Source organism: Brugia malayi (assembly GCF_000002995.4).
Source record: "Brugia malayi strain FR3 genome assembly, contig: Bm_v4_Chr2_contig_001, whole genome shotgun sequence".
Classification (NCBI taxonomy): domain Eukaryota; kingdom Metazoa; phylum Nematoda; class Chromadorea; order Rhabditida; family Onchocercidae; genus Brugia; species Brugia malayi.
The window spans coordinates 4,775,961-4,792,260 of record NW_025062476.1 but is presented as its reverse complement, the minus strand read 5'-3'; the positions used below and the strand labels follow the sequence as shown (position 1 = coordinate 4,792,260).

Genomic DNA, 16,300 nt, shown 5'->3' with positions numbered 1-16,300 from the left:
TTGAACTGATAACAGGTCGGTAATATCTTGATTTCTGCTTTGATGTTATTGTTATGGAAATATATATCTCACATGATATGGTCAAGTAAGATATATATATGGTCAAGTAAGATATATTATCTTACTTGATATGGTCAAGTAAGATATACATTAAAATGGCACAATTCAACATAAGTCACTGAAATTGTTTAATCATATTTCAAATCTTTTCATCAAAATGATTAGTTACTGGAATTAAGGATAAGTGAAGAAGAGAAAAAAGATACTGCAATTCATTTCTTCATCAAAACAAAATGTTTTTCTTTTGAGATAGCATTCAAATTCATTATATGATAAATCTCATCAAATCGTACTGATGGCAATGATAAAGTATAAATATCACAATTAATCTACATGGCTTTCGATGTGCTCTTTTTCCTGATGTCTTTAGTATTACCTATATGATTTGAGTTTAGGTTCTACAATTTTTTTTTTAAAATTTATCAATTTATCAGTAATTGATTCATGCAAACTATGCAATGTAAATCTTATGACAATTCTTTCTGCATTTTTTTAAATTAATTTTTTTTTTTCTTTTCTGCTTAATCATTATTAGCATAGCGTACCCGTTTCATTGTATCATCCAAACCGACCAACATTTTGATTTCCTGAGTGGTATAGATATTCTCATCTGTTGCATTCGGATATTTTTCTCTTAAAAAGAGTAGGAGATGCATAATTTTAATTAGAAGATTGAAATGAAAATTTAGCAAGACATAAAATGTATTTGAAATTTTTTTCTCAAAGAAAAGATGTCACAAGATAGTAACTGTCATCAATTATTTTTATTTAAAATAACCATTATTATTATTATTGTTTGAAACTAAATAATTTTGTTCGTCTTCTTTTTTTCTTTGTAATTTTATTAAAATTTCAATTCACAATTTTCAAAGAGTAGACTGTAGAATTTTTAGTGTTTGAAAGTTAAGTGATTTTTTGAAATTTACTCTTTAAGAAGTTTGAAAAGACATTTATCTTTCTTTGTTTTTGTTTTTTTCCTAAAGCTAATTAAATCAAAATTTAACAATGTTTAACCTTAGATTATGTTGAACTGATTTCACGTACGCTAATGGTTGCTTATAACGATTAATTTTATTCATTGATCCTGCTGCTATCTTCTCATCTTCATGCATTTTCTTTTCACGTAAGAATCTGCAATAACTACTATATTTCAATATGAAGTAAGTAAATATTAATCATCCAATTAAATAAAATCAAGACGAATAATAATCAGATTATCGGAAAATAAAGTATAACAGTAAGTTGAAGTGGGTAAATGTGTAAGTTGAAACTAAAAGTAAATTACAGCATAAAAAGAGAGAGAGAGTTAGCACCGTCAAAAAGTGATAATTAAGCAAAATTATTGTTTTCTGACTGACATTAAAATTTTAGCAAATGATTATCGAACAGTAATTTTAATTCAATTAGATTGCTATGATAAGAAAATAGAACCGGAAAAAAAGTTTAATTTGGGAAGAAAATGTATGAAAATGTATCAAAATCAAAATCACAGCATGCTGCGATAGAAGATAGTACACTAGAAGTGGTACCAATCATTGATTATTAGCCTGATTGATAATAAATGATTACAATAACTAGAAAATTGTCAGTTCAAAGTTTAAATGATAAAGATGTTAAGGTATTCTCAGCATTTTTTTAGTAAAAACATAAAAAATTGGTTAAAGTAAATTTACTGCATTACTATAGTAGCAGATATTAGTTCTTCATTCTTAACTATTTCCGGAATAAAATCAAAAATAAGAAGTAGTATGATCAAACACTTTCAAGAGCAAGTTATCAATACTTCGGAGAAAAACAACTCTTGTAGAAATAAATTCACCAATACCTCCAAGACAATATGACTTTTTTTTTTTCTTTATAAAAAACATTTATTTTTTTTTTCAAAATTTATAAAATCTTTGTAGCAATTGAAATTAGAAAAAAAGCTCACTTTGAACGATGATAGCAAAGAATCATAGCGAATACAATTAGCACAGACAAAAGTAAAAACGTGAAAATGGCTAAGAGGAGGGCTGCTTCACGAAGACGTGCGTATGGTACTGTGTCCGATAATTTTGTCACATCAGTTGTATACTTGAAAGAAATTTTATTAAAATTAATGGAAATAATGATAAGAAATGAAATTAGTTCGATTTTTTTTCTTATTTTTCTCTTTTTTTTTTAAAAAAAAAAAGAATTTCCAAAAAACATTTTAAAAAATTTTTTCCCTATGAACAGAGTCAGAAAATTTAAAGCTTACTTTTGAAAGCGCACTTAATTTTGGTACTACACCTTTTGGATTTAGCGCATTTTTATCGATAATTGAAATGGCTTGATCAGCTAAAAGGAGCGCATCATTAGTTCGATTGATGAATAGAAATTGCGCTCGTACTGCTTCTCGTAATAAACGTCCGTCAGAACTTATATATTTTACATTAAATAATAACACATCACATTCACATAATTCACCAATAATCCTAAATTTATTATATTAAATTAAAATTCGTGCCATTTTTTCATCGGATTAAATTAAAATTTGTATCGTTCAAAATAAAGTTATTAATTTATAAATTAAAAATATTAAACTAACTCAGTCAAATTTTTTAGTCCATTAACATTTAAATTTTTAGCATTTTGATCGATATCCATTTGTATGATATGTGACACATCATATACCCATACCGAAACAAAAGCAATACTGTATAGTCATATTACATTTTAAACGATAAATTCCATCTTTAAACAGCATTAAAAAACTAAACTGATTGATTTAATTAATGAAATTATTCAAGTATGTTTTAATTCAATAGTACCTCCTAAAAAATAATTGTTACAAAGTAATTATTAAACTGTATGAATATTCCGTCTTCTCTCTCCTCACTAGGAATATAATATTTATACTCGATTACTAATTTTATGGAAAAAATTTTTGATCATAAGCGTAAAACTTAAAAAATATCACTCATTTATACCGGGAATTCACTCATATTCATATTTACCATTTCTATAAATGTGCGAATGTAAATTGAAAAAAGTCAAAAAGAAATTATTAAAATATACTTTCAATTTGGTGGTAGCAACATGAGAAATTATATGAGAAAGATCGGTGCTAGCAATACGTGATTCAAATATACCACCAGCTGAATCGTATGGCGATTGCATCAGTCGTATAATTCCGGATTTCTCATCCACATTAACGAAACCATTTGCTTGTCTAACTCGATCAGCATATCGATAAATTGTTTCATCGATCCGGTAGCGTACCGAATCAGAATCTGAATGAATAGTAGAAAATTTGATACATACAAAATTATTTCAGAACATGAATGATTCATATCATAAATACGTAGTCAAAAAAATTTCCCCCTTATACGGAAAAAGTTACAACATAAAATTGGAGCATAAAATTTTACAATATTGAAAAATGAAAATTAAACTTTGCTTAAAAGGGTCATGATATGAAATATCAAGTAGTCGTCATATGAAATAATCTTTTAGCGATGTGACATTTTTGAATAACAATATAGCATAGACTAATTAACGTTCTGCAGAAGGATATTTCAGAAATTAATTATTATTGTTATTATTACCATCAATGTTGATCATTATTATTGATTATGATTATTAATTATTATTTATCATTGTTGTTATTTACTTATTATTATTATTAGTTATTAATCAATGCACAAAAATAAATAAAAAAGAACATAAATTGAGAAATGAAAGTTACTTGACAGACAGTTATACTATCACAAATATTAGATGATAATGATATAAATGATACTCGGTGAAGAAGCATTGATCAAATCTGGATCCATTGCTAAAACTTTAACAATTTCCATCCCTGCTATTGCATCACGTGGAATTGCTTTTGTATATAATTTGCTTTCAAATACTGGTCCATTGTCGTTTCTAAAACAAAAAATTAATTAGTGCTTTAAATTCATCCTGTAAATATTTTCAGAATTCGTTTTATTTCTTCTTTTCAAAATAATAATTCCATTTGCTTTTCATCGTTCTCAACGTCTGTCTTCTCCTTCTTCACAAAATGAATTCAATTTTCGCATTTGACTTTTTTTTTTAATAGATTGAATATTTGAAATCAGTTAAAAACTTACACATCTAATATCATAATTCGAACAGTAGCAAACGCAGCATCATTCTCGTTATCTGGTAATCCCTCCGAATTAGTTACCATTATGTGAAGCCTAAAATTAAAAGAGCTCTCAAAGATAATGTCAAGCTTGAAACTAAGACAGAAAACATATACAATATCATTAATTCATCCTGAAAAAAAAATTTCCTAAAATTAGTATCAAAAACACACTGATTTAATGAACGGATTATACTTACTCATAGAAATCTTGTTCTTCTCGATCTAATTCATTTGCTAATTTCAAAATACCATCCATATGGCCAATTGTAAACTTTTTATTGTCATCTTTCATGTGAAAATAAACCTTATCATTGATATCTCGATCAAATGCTCGAATTTTGGTTATTAAAAGGCCTAAAATTATATATAAATAAATGGGACTTTTATTATACTAAGTGATCATCATGTGCAGCAATTTTAACCAATCATTTTACACTTAAAAACATACAGGGAAAGGTACGTGACATACGTGCTTATAAAGGACAACAATATCACTTTAATTATGTTATTTCATTTGGAATAACAATTCAAAATTGCCCAATTTTTTAAATTATCGAAACTTATGCTAATTTTAATAATATAAACGAGCATGTTTTAATAAAGCAAATTAACCTGCTATAAGTATATCGTCTACAAAGTCTGAGATTGCACACGCAAGTGACAAATTATTAATCAGGATTACATCACCTAATCATCACCGTCATCAACACCTATCACCATCATCATTATCATCATCATCATCGTCACTATCTGCGTAATCAATCATCAACCATTATCATCATCATAATTAACTACCACCACTAACATCAATCATTATCATCACCGTTATCATCATCATCAACATCATTATCATAATCCGAAATGTTCATAATCGTATAACATATGAAACATAATTTGAAGAACAACATAACATACCAACATTTTCGTCCTCACGTATACTGAAGAGCACATTGTTATCAATAATTTCTATTGAATTATCATTCTGATCAATAATACGAATTTCAACGTCTAATTCAGCAAACAAATCACCGCTGAATGCAGCAACAACAAGCTGTAAAAATAAGTAACATCAAATTTGATAAATTTTAATTTAAAATTCTTATCAATTTTAAAATGCATAAGGAATTATCAATTTAGTTAGATATTCATAGTTCAGTAAATTAGCATAAATAAATTGAACTTAATAAAAAGAATGGTGTAGAATTAATGCTAATGATAACATAATAATAATAATAATAATAATAATAATAATAATAATAATAATAATAATAATAATAATAATAATAATAATAATAATAATAATAATGATATTAATGATAATAATAATGATAATAATAATATAGTGGAATAAACTTTATATAAAAGCAGTCGCACTTGCTGAAATTTCCAATATTAGCAAATTTTACTACATTTCAAAATTTAGCTTTGCAATCCGGATTTCCAACAGTCCAGAACTTACAGCATGACGATCGTTCTTCTCGCAATCAAACATTTCTTTAGCTTTTAATTCACCGGTTAATGAATCAATCGTGAATAATTCCGTTTCACCAACATATTTCATGCCATTCCATATTGCATAAGTTACCGGACAATCATCACTTGACACTGTACCCTCGAATTTTGCTAGTGTTGAACCCGGAAATTCATTCTGCAATTTTTTTTTCAACAATTAATAAACAGCTCTGAAAATTAGTCCAAATAATTATTATATTTGAAAAAGAATTGAGAAGAAGATTAAAAAGGTTTTTTTTTTTTTTTTTGGAAAATTTTCCAAGTGACATTTTCTTCACATTTGCAATATTACTTATTAAAAAATTATTCATTTTTCTTTCAATAATAATTTCAAGTTTTGTAATAATAATTTCAGTCTTTATGATTCGGACAAAATAAAAATTTCGTAATTTATTTTCTATTGATATTCTATTATTGCTTGTATAATTCGTAAAAACATATTAGTCATTTTAAAAATTTCAAATTTTCATTAAATTTTTGCAAATAAATTAATCAGTAGAATTTTTTGCGCAAAGTAAAAAGAAATAGTTTAGCAAAAATGCAAATTTACCTCATTAACATAAACGACATTTGGAACATTTTCTAAAAAAGTTGGTTGACATTTTGAAGTTGGCAAGATAGTGAGAAAAATGGTAGCAGATGCACCGGTATGTCGGTCATCTCGGGCAATGATTGCAAATTGATACCTTCCTTCTAATCCCAGTAATGGTTCCACATTACGAATGGTACCATCTCCATCAACGTGAAGCAAAGATGATAAAGCTGATGATTCACTATTCATCATTAGTGAATATTCCACATTTGAATCACTATCAATTGCCTATGAATGATTTGTTTTTCTTTTGATGGTGAAAAGCTTAAATTGAAGTTTGAAAAATCAGTTCAAATTAATTTAGTTTCTAATAGCTATCTTTGCTTAATTTTTTTTAGTGTAATTTAAATAGTTTTTTTTTTATTCGTTGAATTAATTAAATTTAGCCATTACATACCACAGCATTAATTATAAATGTATTTATTGGACTATTTTCCATCACTGTTGCAGCAAATGATCGTTCCAGAAATCGAGGCTTAACATCATTTTCATCTAACACATTAATCGTTATCTGTTAATGAAGAAAAAATCATCGTTTCATACTTATATATCTAAACACAATGTTTTATTGCAAATTTATTTTACTTATTAATTTATTTAATATTAGTTTAATAACTTAATTCATCAAATTACAATTTTCAATTTTCAATTCTGATTTCACTCATGTATAATTTTTCGTCTTCTTTCTACCACATTTTTTTGTTACATTTATTGTTATCAAAAATCATAAAAATGTTTTTTTTTTTTTAAGTGACGGAAATGTATTACCGGTAATGACGTAAATGACGTAAATGGCCCATTATCACAAAATGCATTTATGAAAAAGTGAAATATGGGTTTTTTCTCATAATCAAATGGTGCAAGTGTACGAATTGTACCCTGTCAAATGAAAAAAAAATTTTTCATTAATCATTTAATAATATTTAAAATCTTATTATTTTTAAAATATACTGCAATAATTCTTATAACATTATTACGCTATATTGGATATTTACAATATTTTAATTTTATAGTGTTATTAATTCATATATAATTTATTTTTAAATTATATTCAAAAATTTGGCTTTGTTTAGATTAACGAATAAAAATAAGTTGCCTACTAATAATAATGATTTTAAAGCGAATAACCTTCTTATCAATTTTAAAATAATTTTTTTCATTCCCAGCAATTGTATACTTAATTGTGGTTGTAGTATTTGTTGATTCAATTAAAGTACCCACAATGGTTCCTATAAATTTATTACATTTTGATATATAACAAATATTTATTTATTTTTTTGTAGCACTCTATTTGATGAAAATCATGCAAAATAAATGAAAATATTATAAAGGAAAAATTATATTAATTAAAATAAATAAATAAAATTTACTTATAACTTTTAGACTTTATGTTCATTACAAATTAAGCAATCTTCAATAATTCATTGCAAGATTGTTTATTATCATTACATATGATCATCAAACGTTCTCTAGGATATCCCATTATTGTTTACTAGTATATTACCTACAAGCCTTACTTAGGAAAAATTTCTAAATCAGAAAAATTTTTAAAAAATAAAATAAAATGAAAATATTATAAAAATAAATAAATAAAAAATTTGACCGCTTGGAGCATTTTCGGTAATATTAAAAATATAGGATTCATTTGGGAATATTGGAATACGTTGCTTTATTGTTGGTATAACTTTGATTAAAATTGACGTTGAACTTGTCATTTGTGTATTTTGATTAGTGGCGGTAATGGTAAGATTATAATCAATTCCAGTACGTAACTTTGCTGATGTTGTTATGACACCTATAATGAATCGTCCAATAAATATAACATATATTTATTAGATGTCGTATTAATCGCTTGCTTAGTTTTATAATATCATTGTTTAAACATAAAATTTTCATAAATTTCACTAATTCTTTTTTTTTTTTTGTAATATTTATTATATTTAACTTTTCTTCTGTAACTTTTTCTTTTTCTAATTTAACTTAAAGTATTGTTTATCTTGAAATATGCACAGCTATATGCTAGCATATTAATTTGCTATTTAAATTTGTGTAAAAGTGAATGAGATTTGTAGACTTATTTGTCAATAGTCAATTTAATAATTGTAAACATATATATTGAAATGAAATGACCTGTTATTGGATTTACGACAAAAGCACGATGTCCTTTCGATACTGAATATACAATACGATGATTTCTGGCTAAATTAGCTGGAAGCGGTTTTACATTTAAGGTATAAATATAGGTGCCAGGAATTGTGCTTTCCGGTATTTCAATAACTGATCGTGATTGATCAAATTTTATAAGATCCGCATCTGATATTTGCTCTTCCGGTACTATCAATTGAACTATTAATTCTGCTAAAAAAAGAAACTGTCTGAGATTTCATTTCAGAAAATAATATAACAGTCGTTTTATTTCAAATGATTGTTCATAATAAAATTATTAAAATTTGAAATGATTAATTATTCCTTATCAATCTTTATTTTATATCTTCTGTAATTATATTTACTCGCTAAGAAATTAGAATTTTATTCTGTCGTTTCAATTAATGGCAGGAATAGCTTTAATAATCATTCCCATTAATTAAAAAAAATTCTAAACTTATTGAATACTACTTAAAAAAGAAATAAATGTAAAATAACCTTTATCATCCGGTTCATCCGGGTGGCTTATATCAGTAGCGCTAATATTTGCCAAAAATGCCATAATTGAAGTGTTTTTGAAGCTTTTTGTAAGTTGTAGTGTCCCATCGTTGAGACCATTTTTACGAAAACGGAAATGCTCAAACAGTTGGGATGAATCCGGAATGACATTACCAAGATCATCGTAAGCTTTCAGTGAATTAATTGAATACATCACTTTTGCATTCGGATCAGCGTCTATTGCAGTAAATTGATGAAGCATTGTTCCAGCGCCACTTGCTAAAAAACAAAAAACAGAAAAAAAAAAAAAAAAAAACGAAACAAAAACTGCCTTAGTATTTTTATAATAAAAACTTATTTCACTGAAATTTCATTATAAGAATTAAATGATATGCAAAAATAAAAAAATATTTAGTTCAATTCTTTTCTAAAAAAATTTTGCAAAATTAAACGATCAAAATAAAGCAATTTAAATTTAACACTTCCGAAAACATAAGTAATTGTTGAAGGATGATAGAATGACAATTTAAAATTACTTTTATTAATTGCAACTAAAATAGGTTCTTTAGTACTGAATTTTGCTGGTGAACTTCCTAAACCAGCAATCAATACCTGAACAAGTGCTACATCAATATATGGTGGTGAGCTTTCATCAATTGCTAAAACCTGAAATTATTAAAATTCAATTATTTAATTAGCAACTTTTGAAATATTTGTTATTTTCTAGAAATTCCGCAATAAAAGAAAGAAGCAATTTAAATTAGTAATTTTGGTACCATAATTTTTAGTTAGTAACCTTTAATTCATAATTACGTGGGTCTTTGCTAAGTGAACCATAATAGAAAATCCGTCCATCAGTTGAATTAATCTGAAATAATGTTGCGCCACCTTCAGCAATGCGATATGTTATATCGCTATCCGAACTTTGCGCTAACACTTGACCAACAAAAGATTCGCCAGGTTTTGCCGCAAATGCATAAATATTCTAAAATAAACAAATTTACGGAAGTTTTTTTTGATTAAATTTTGAATAATTAAATAATAAATTAATATAAATTCCAATTCAAAATTTAAAATATTTTTAACAATTTTGCAACAAGCAAAAATTACACTAACAAAATTTACATTTATTATTGAATAGACAAAAAGCAAGAACAAAAAAAAAAAAGAAAAACTTACATGTGAAAATTTTGGTGCCATAATTTGTTGATCAATGATTGGATTAAGTGTAATCATAATAATTGCTGTATCAATAATATTTTTTCCATTAGAAATTGATAAAGACATATTGAAGCGTTCACCAAGATTATCAACAGTTAATAATTCACTATTCTGAAATTCAATTTTTCATCGTCAGATTCAATTTGCCGTATGATATAAGCCTTAAATGATAAAAATAATAATAAAGAGTGATATGATTAAAAGAAGAAGTATCGATTGGATTTCTAGAATTATCCATAGTTAAATTTGTAAATAATAAATAAATAGGAATCGATGAATAACTGGAACTAAATAATTTGAAATATGAAAAAAGGAAGGAAAAGGTTTCTTTTTAAAATTTTCATTATTATATGCTCATAAAATTGAGATTAATTAAAATTTATTTTCTCAATTTTCTTCTTTCAATACTTTTTCTTTTGCCTAATAATCTGAAAATATCAATATAAATTCAATTTGAAAAGAGAAAAAAATGAAACAAAGAAAACACTTACTCGAATTGAAAGAACACCAAATTTTTCATTAATTTCAAAAATTCGATTATAATCATTGAGAATAAAAGTGACATTGACATTATCAGGATTGTCAACTTCTATTAGCAGTGGATTATTCATTAGTGATTTTTCTTTAAGATTTAGCGGAATTACACTTTGTTTAAAATGTGGTCTTTGTCCACCATCATTGGCAGTAAATTTAATTGATAGTGGTATATCATATGGTTGTTTACGGTTATCAATTATTGCTCTAATCATAAGTGCAAATTGTCGCGGTACTTTGTGACATTCTGATGGACACTCCAAACTTATCAATTCAATGATATTATCAACTTTTGGCTCCAATGAGAAACTAAAAATAAAATTCTATATGATTGTTTTTTTTTTTAACAATTTTATTATTTCAATTAAATTTTATATTAAATGCGTATTAATGGATGTAATTGGAACAAAATTTGATGCATCGAATTTTTACTAATTATCTGCTGTTATTAAAATTATCTGTTATTTTTTAATTTTAAAAAATTTTTTCAGATTATCTGTTGCTTTAATAATTATTAAACTAATTATCTGTTGAAAATGCTGCTATTAATTAATTAATTAGATTTCTGCTTTGCAATAACACCAATCATAATTAATATTGTTCCGCCGTCCATCTTAATTAATTAATTAAAATCTTAATTAATAGCATTATACTATAAATTACATCATTAAATTAATACCATTTTCTTTTTCTATTTTCTGATTTATCATATAAAACTTACTAATTAGCCATGCTTCCATATATTGTATATTTAACATCCCTAGCTGAAATTCCATTAATCAGCTGAAAATTTTATTAATTATAAAAAAACCGAACTTTATAACATGCAATATTTTCGAAAAACCTAATGCACTTTTTATTTATTTTTTTTTTTGTGTTTGACGAAAAATATACGAATAATGGCGCATTGCTCGTAAATGATCGAAGTGATAACATTTGCTCTAATTTCTTTTTTTTTTTTTTGAAGAAATTTATTGATATTTCTGTATTTTAACAAACAAAAATAGTGCAATAAATGTAAACAAACTTTAATAGTGCCAATTTTAACAGTTCGAGAAAACGTTGACATCTCAAACATATATTGGTCAGCTTCAAATAATCGCTTATTCACGCCATTGTTTACGTTAATATCTAATGTGAAAATACCTTGACGTGAGGTACTTGTTGATTTTGCTTCAGCCTATTAAATAATTTTAATAAAAATTAATTCAAAAAAATTTAATAAAAATAAAACAATCAATCAATTAATTCTAATAATAAAAAAAATACAAAATAAAATTAATTTTAACAAAAAATAAAATTATTTAATTCTTGAAATTTTTAATGCTAAAATTTAATTAACTAGAACGCTGATTGTTCATACTGAATTCAAATTTTGAAAATAATGAAAATTTAATTTTATAAAATGAAAACTTGCTAGCAATTTTGGATATATTGAAACAATTTCAGAATTTTAGAAACAACAGAATTCTATCTTAAGCAATGCATAGCAATATTAAATAAAATTCATAAACTTTATTTTGCAGTTTTTTCTATTTCCAATGAGTAAATAAATGATTCATTACTGGCTAAAGACTCAAATTTTCATGAGATAGTGATAATTAGAAGATAAGAAATCCTAAAGTCATTTATCACTGGCAATTTTCTCATAATAAGTTAGTTCGATTTCGTTAAAATATAATATTTCCGTTTTTCCAATGTGATAATCGGTAGAATCACCGGAATATACGAGATGCTGCGATACTGCATGCAGAAATTCATGAAATAATATACAATGAAACTATTTTCTGAATACAACTGTACTTCAGTATTAACTCTACTGGCAGAGTGCAATAATGAGAATTATTGATGATTGATTTTACAGTGATGGTTAATGCATGAAGACTGAAAACCGGTTCAAGATTATCCGGTAGAGGAAGAAAGAATGTTAACAAATTTCAAATAATAAATGTAGTGGTATTTTTTAAAGTTACTCAAATTATTTCAATCAATGTTTTCGTTTTATTATTATTATTATTTTTTTTTTTTTAAATTGCTCAAATTATTTGAATCAGTATCTTGAACTAACTTATGCTTATTTTTTAAGAATTCAAATTCAGAAATAAAAAGAAATGTTTTTTAATTAAAATATTCTATTTGTAGAAGTTTTTGATATGCCATCAAAAATAGCTAATTATTGTTAGTAACTGATATTGCTATGCAAAATATATGAATAATTTGAGATTAAATGATATATGAAACTGATTTTCTATTTAAATCTCTTCTTCTATCTTCAGATTTCATTTTATTTTCAACATTTAATCAATCAAATTTTACCAGTTTTTTTTTTTTTTTTTTTTTTTTTTTAAATCAAGATTTCAATTTTACCATATATTTTGAAATAGATTGAATAAATAAAAATAATTAGCATAAGTTATTTGTATATACCTGAAGTGTTATTTTATCAGCAACATTAAGGATGTGTGCATCATCAAGAATAATATCAAATTGCTGACCGGAGATAATAATTTTTGGAATAATAGTGAAAGCGTTCGAATATTCAGTTTGTTGCAATGATAAACGAAAACTTTCTTTAGCATCCTGTAGAAATTATTCCCGAAAAAATTTTATAATTACTTCATATAAAATTTAAATATCTTGTTAGCATTAGTTTAGCAGTAGAAAATAGTTAAAGAAAAGTTAAAATTTTTTTTAATTAAATAAAATTTTTTTTAATTAAGTAAAATTTTTTTTCAATTTAAATTTTACAATTTAATAAAGTGAAAAACAATTTTATGATAAATCATTGCTTTAGCTAGACTTTAGCGCCATGTTATGAAATAGAACTGATAAAGCAATTCAATGATATCGAAGCAATATGAAGCTTTTAACAATCTATGAAAAAAGTTGTGAGATTTAAAGTTCAAAAGGCAATGATTTATTTTATTTATAAATAGTGTAATCCACTGGTAGATTAGATGTTAGTCACCAAGGCTGTTAAAGATTTACTATATTACAGCGACAAGATTAAATATACCTTCCCTATTAGGCCTAAACTTCCCACTAAGTTCTTATTGGGCCTAAACTTCCTACTAAGTTTCCATCAAGTCTAAACTGCCTATTAAATACAGTAATGTTTATTTCTATTATGTTGTTAGGCTTGAACTAAATATAGTATATGTTTGATTAATACTTATAAAGTTTTCGCTTTAATTTTAAGATTAAGTTCAGGATGGACGGAAAGTTTAAAATTTTGCAATTTATTAAAATTATTTAAAATGATTGTGAACCAAAAAAAAAAAAAAAAAGGAGAAAAAGGGAAAGAAAAAACTAACAGCAATAATGGAAGGTGAGGCAAATGGAAGTGCATGATTTTTCCGGTAATTCTTCGGTACCGTAATGCTTGCATATGTCTCATCAAATATATTCATTTCTATAAAATTCGGAACTTCCTGATTTAGAATTTAGAGAAATAGAAAGAATGAAAAAATATAAATGTTAGGAGAGATCAATTTAAAAAAAAAAATTTAGTAACATTTGAATAATTGGAATGAATGCTTATAAATAAAATGAAATTGATGATACGTATGAAATGCAATTAATGAAATTAAATTTATAATAAGAACCTGTTAAAATGATAAACCTGTTAATTTCTATTATATTTAAATTATTTTTATTATAAATTATTACTTATCTGATAGCATATCTAATAGTGTTGATAATTTGATAACAATGGTACAAAAATCTTTATCATTTTTTAATTACAAAATCTAAAAACAAAAAAAGAAAAGAAGGCAGCTATTCCAGGATAATTAATTAATTACAGAATTTAATTAAGTTTGAATTTAATAATTTAAATACAAAAGCATAACATACCATCGTTTGCTATCACCGCTAACAATATCAGCTGCGAAAATGCAATGAGACTTATCACTATCATCCCTTCACTATCAATGCATTTATTTCATTCGTTAAATTAATTAGTTCGACCAGCTATCTCATCCAACCTTCTCCTTCTACTGTTCTTCATTCATTTACCGCCCATAACTTCGTCTTTTTTAAATTATCGTTCCTTTATTTGGGTCATCGCCGTTCATCGTTCATTCATTATTATTTTTTTTTTTCTTTTTCAGTAGGAAGAAGAAATTCATTAAAGGATTGAAAAAAAAAAAAAATGAAAGAAAAAAGAAAAACTAATTTTCAATCAATATTTTATAGCAAAATATTTTGACTTGGTCTATTTAATTAAATTGTCATTAATTCAGAAAAATTCATTTGTTGAAATAATTTCATTATTTAATTCCTTTTCTGCAGAAAAAAAAAAACAATAATGGCTCATGTTGTCAATTAATTTGTTTTTGATTTATTCAATCATTCAAATGGTCAGATATTTCAGATCAACTAATCTATTATACAGTGAATCATATAATAATATGTAACTAAAGATTACACTATAATAATAATAAATAATGTGAGAATAAGGAATAAAATTAAAATTAAGAAGAGTAAAAGACTGATGTAAATAAAAGTTCATCCAAAATATCAAATTAATTATTGATAATAATATGTCAAATAGTTATGCAGAAGCGAGAGGGAGAGAGAGAGAAGGAGAGGGAGAGATGGTATTTCACTATAATTCTTTAATTAGATTTCAATCCTATAATTCTTTTCATCAAATAATACAAATACGTTTGTTAGAAATTGAATGTATAACAAATGAGAAATTAATAAAACGACAAAAAATTTTTAATATTTGTAATTTTCTAATAAACTTTATTTTGAAATGAATTAAAAATTGCATTTTTTTGTTGTTATTTTATATTTTTGGATACTTATTAACTGAATAAAAGTTTGTTGCATTCAACAAAAAATGATTAATGTTTGGATAAATTTCGAAATTAGGAATGTTTTATTTAATGATATTGTAGTCGAATATTTCCTACTTTAACGTTGCAGATTGTAGATAATTCTTTTTGTTACAAATTAAAAATAATTATTTTGAAGTCTGAATATTTAAGCACATTTTTTTTTTTTTCTGAATATTTTTTTTTCTTTTTTTGAAAGCTTGAAATATTTCGTATATTTTTATGAAACCTCGAAATTTGCTAAAATGTAGTCTGTGTAAAACTGATTATCGCATCAATAAATAATTCCATATTAATAGATCAAAAATTATTAACTGATGTTTTCATTGTATTTTTAAAGAAAATACAATGAAAACTATGATTTGATTTAGTAATTTAAAATTCAACACAATTCTGCAAATGTAATAAAAGAGTTGAAATATGAGAAATCACTGATTATCTCATCAATAAATAATTCCATATCAATAGATTATGTCTTTTACGCTTGAATCACGCTTATATGACGCATAGCAATTAAACCATTTAGTGTTATCTTACGCTCACGTCACTTATGATCGTTGCTCATAAATGTTTCGTAAGTAAATAACAAATTAGATGGTTGCTTTTACATATCAAATATATTCTGTTTTAATTATGAAAACAAATTATTATTGGAAACAATTTCTGGTTTTTCCGTTGCTGAGAGAAATCTCTCAATTCTAGGAATTATTACAAATACTTTTATACATTGTTCCTTAACTTTAAGTTTTTCCTTTTTAT

At 25.1% G+C, this 16,300-nt stretch overlaps 1 protein-coding gene across 1 annotated transcript; it reads right to left on the bottom strand.

The window, feature by feature from the left end:
* Nucleotides 1-581: 581 nt before the first annotated feature.
* Bma-cdh-7 (Cadherin domain containing protein) lies at nt 582-14,616 on the bottom strand (the record flags this gene model as incomplete). The annotated part of the gene is made up of 27 exons (XM_043078433.1): nt 582-693; nt 1,075-1,191; nt 1,991-2,133; nt 2,300-2,516; nt 2,630-2,737; nt 3,023-3,314; nt 3,824-3,951; nt 4,158-4,247; nt 4,393-4,549; nt 5,111-5,246; nt 5,655-5,843; nt 6,258-6,527; nt 6,697-6,810; nt 7,068-7,178; nt 7,428-7,528; nt 7,903-8,094; nt 8,430-8,657; nt 8,943-9,221; nt 9,479-9,608; nt 9,739-9,927; nt 10,122-10,274; nt 10,655-11,006; nt 11,419-11,480; nt 11,725-11,877; nt 13,125-13,277; nt 14,012-14,109; nt 14,553-14,616. The coding sequence occupies 27 exons, from the start codon at nt 14,614-14,616 to the stop codon at nt 582-584; spliced, it is 4,338 nt and encodes a 1,445-aa protein (XP_042934367.1).
* Nucleotides 14,617-16,300: the final 1,684 nt, after the last annotated feature.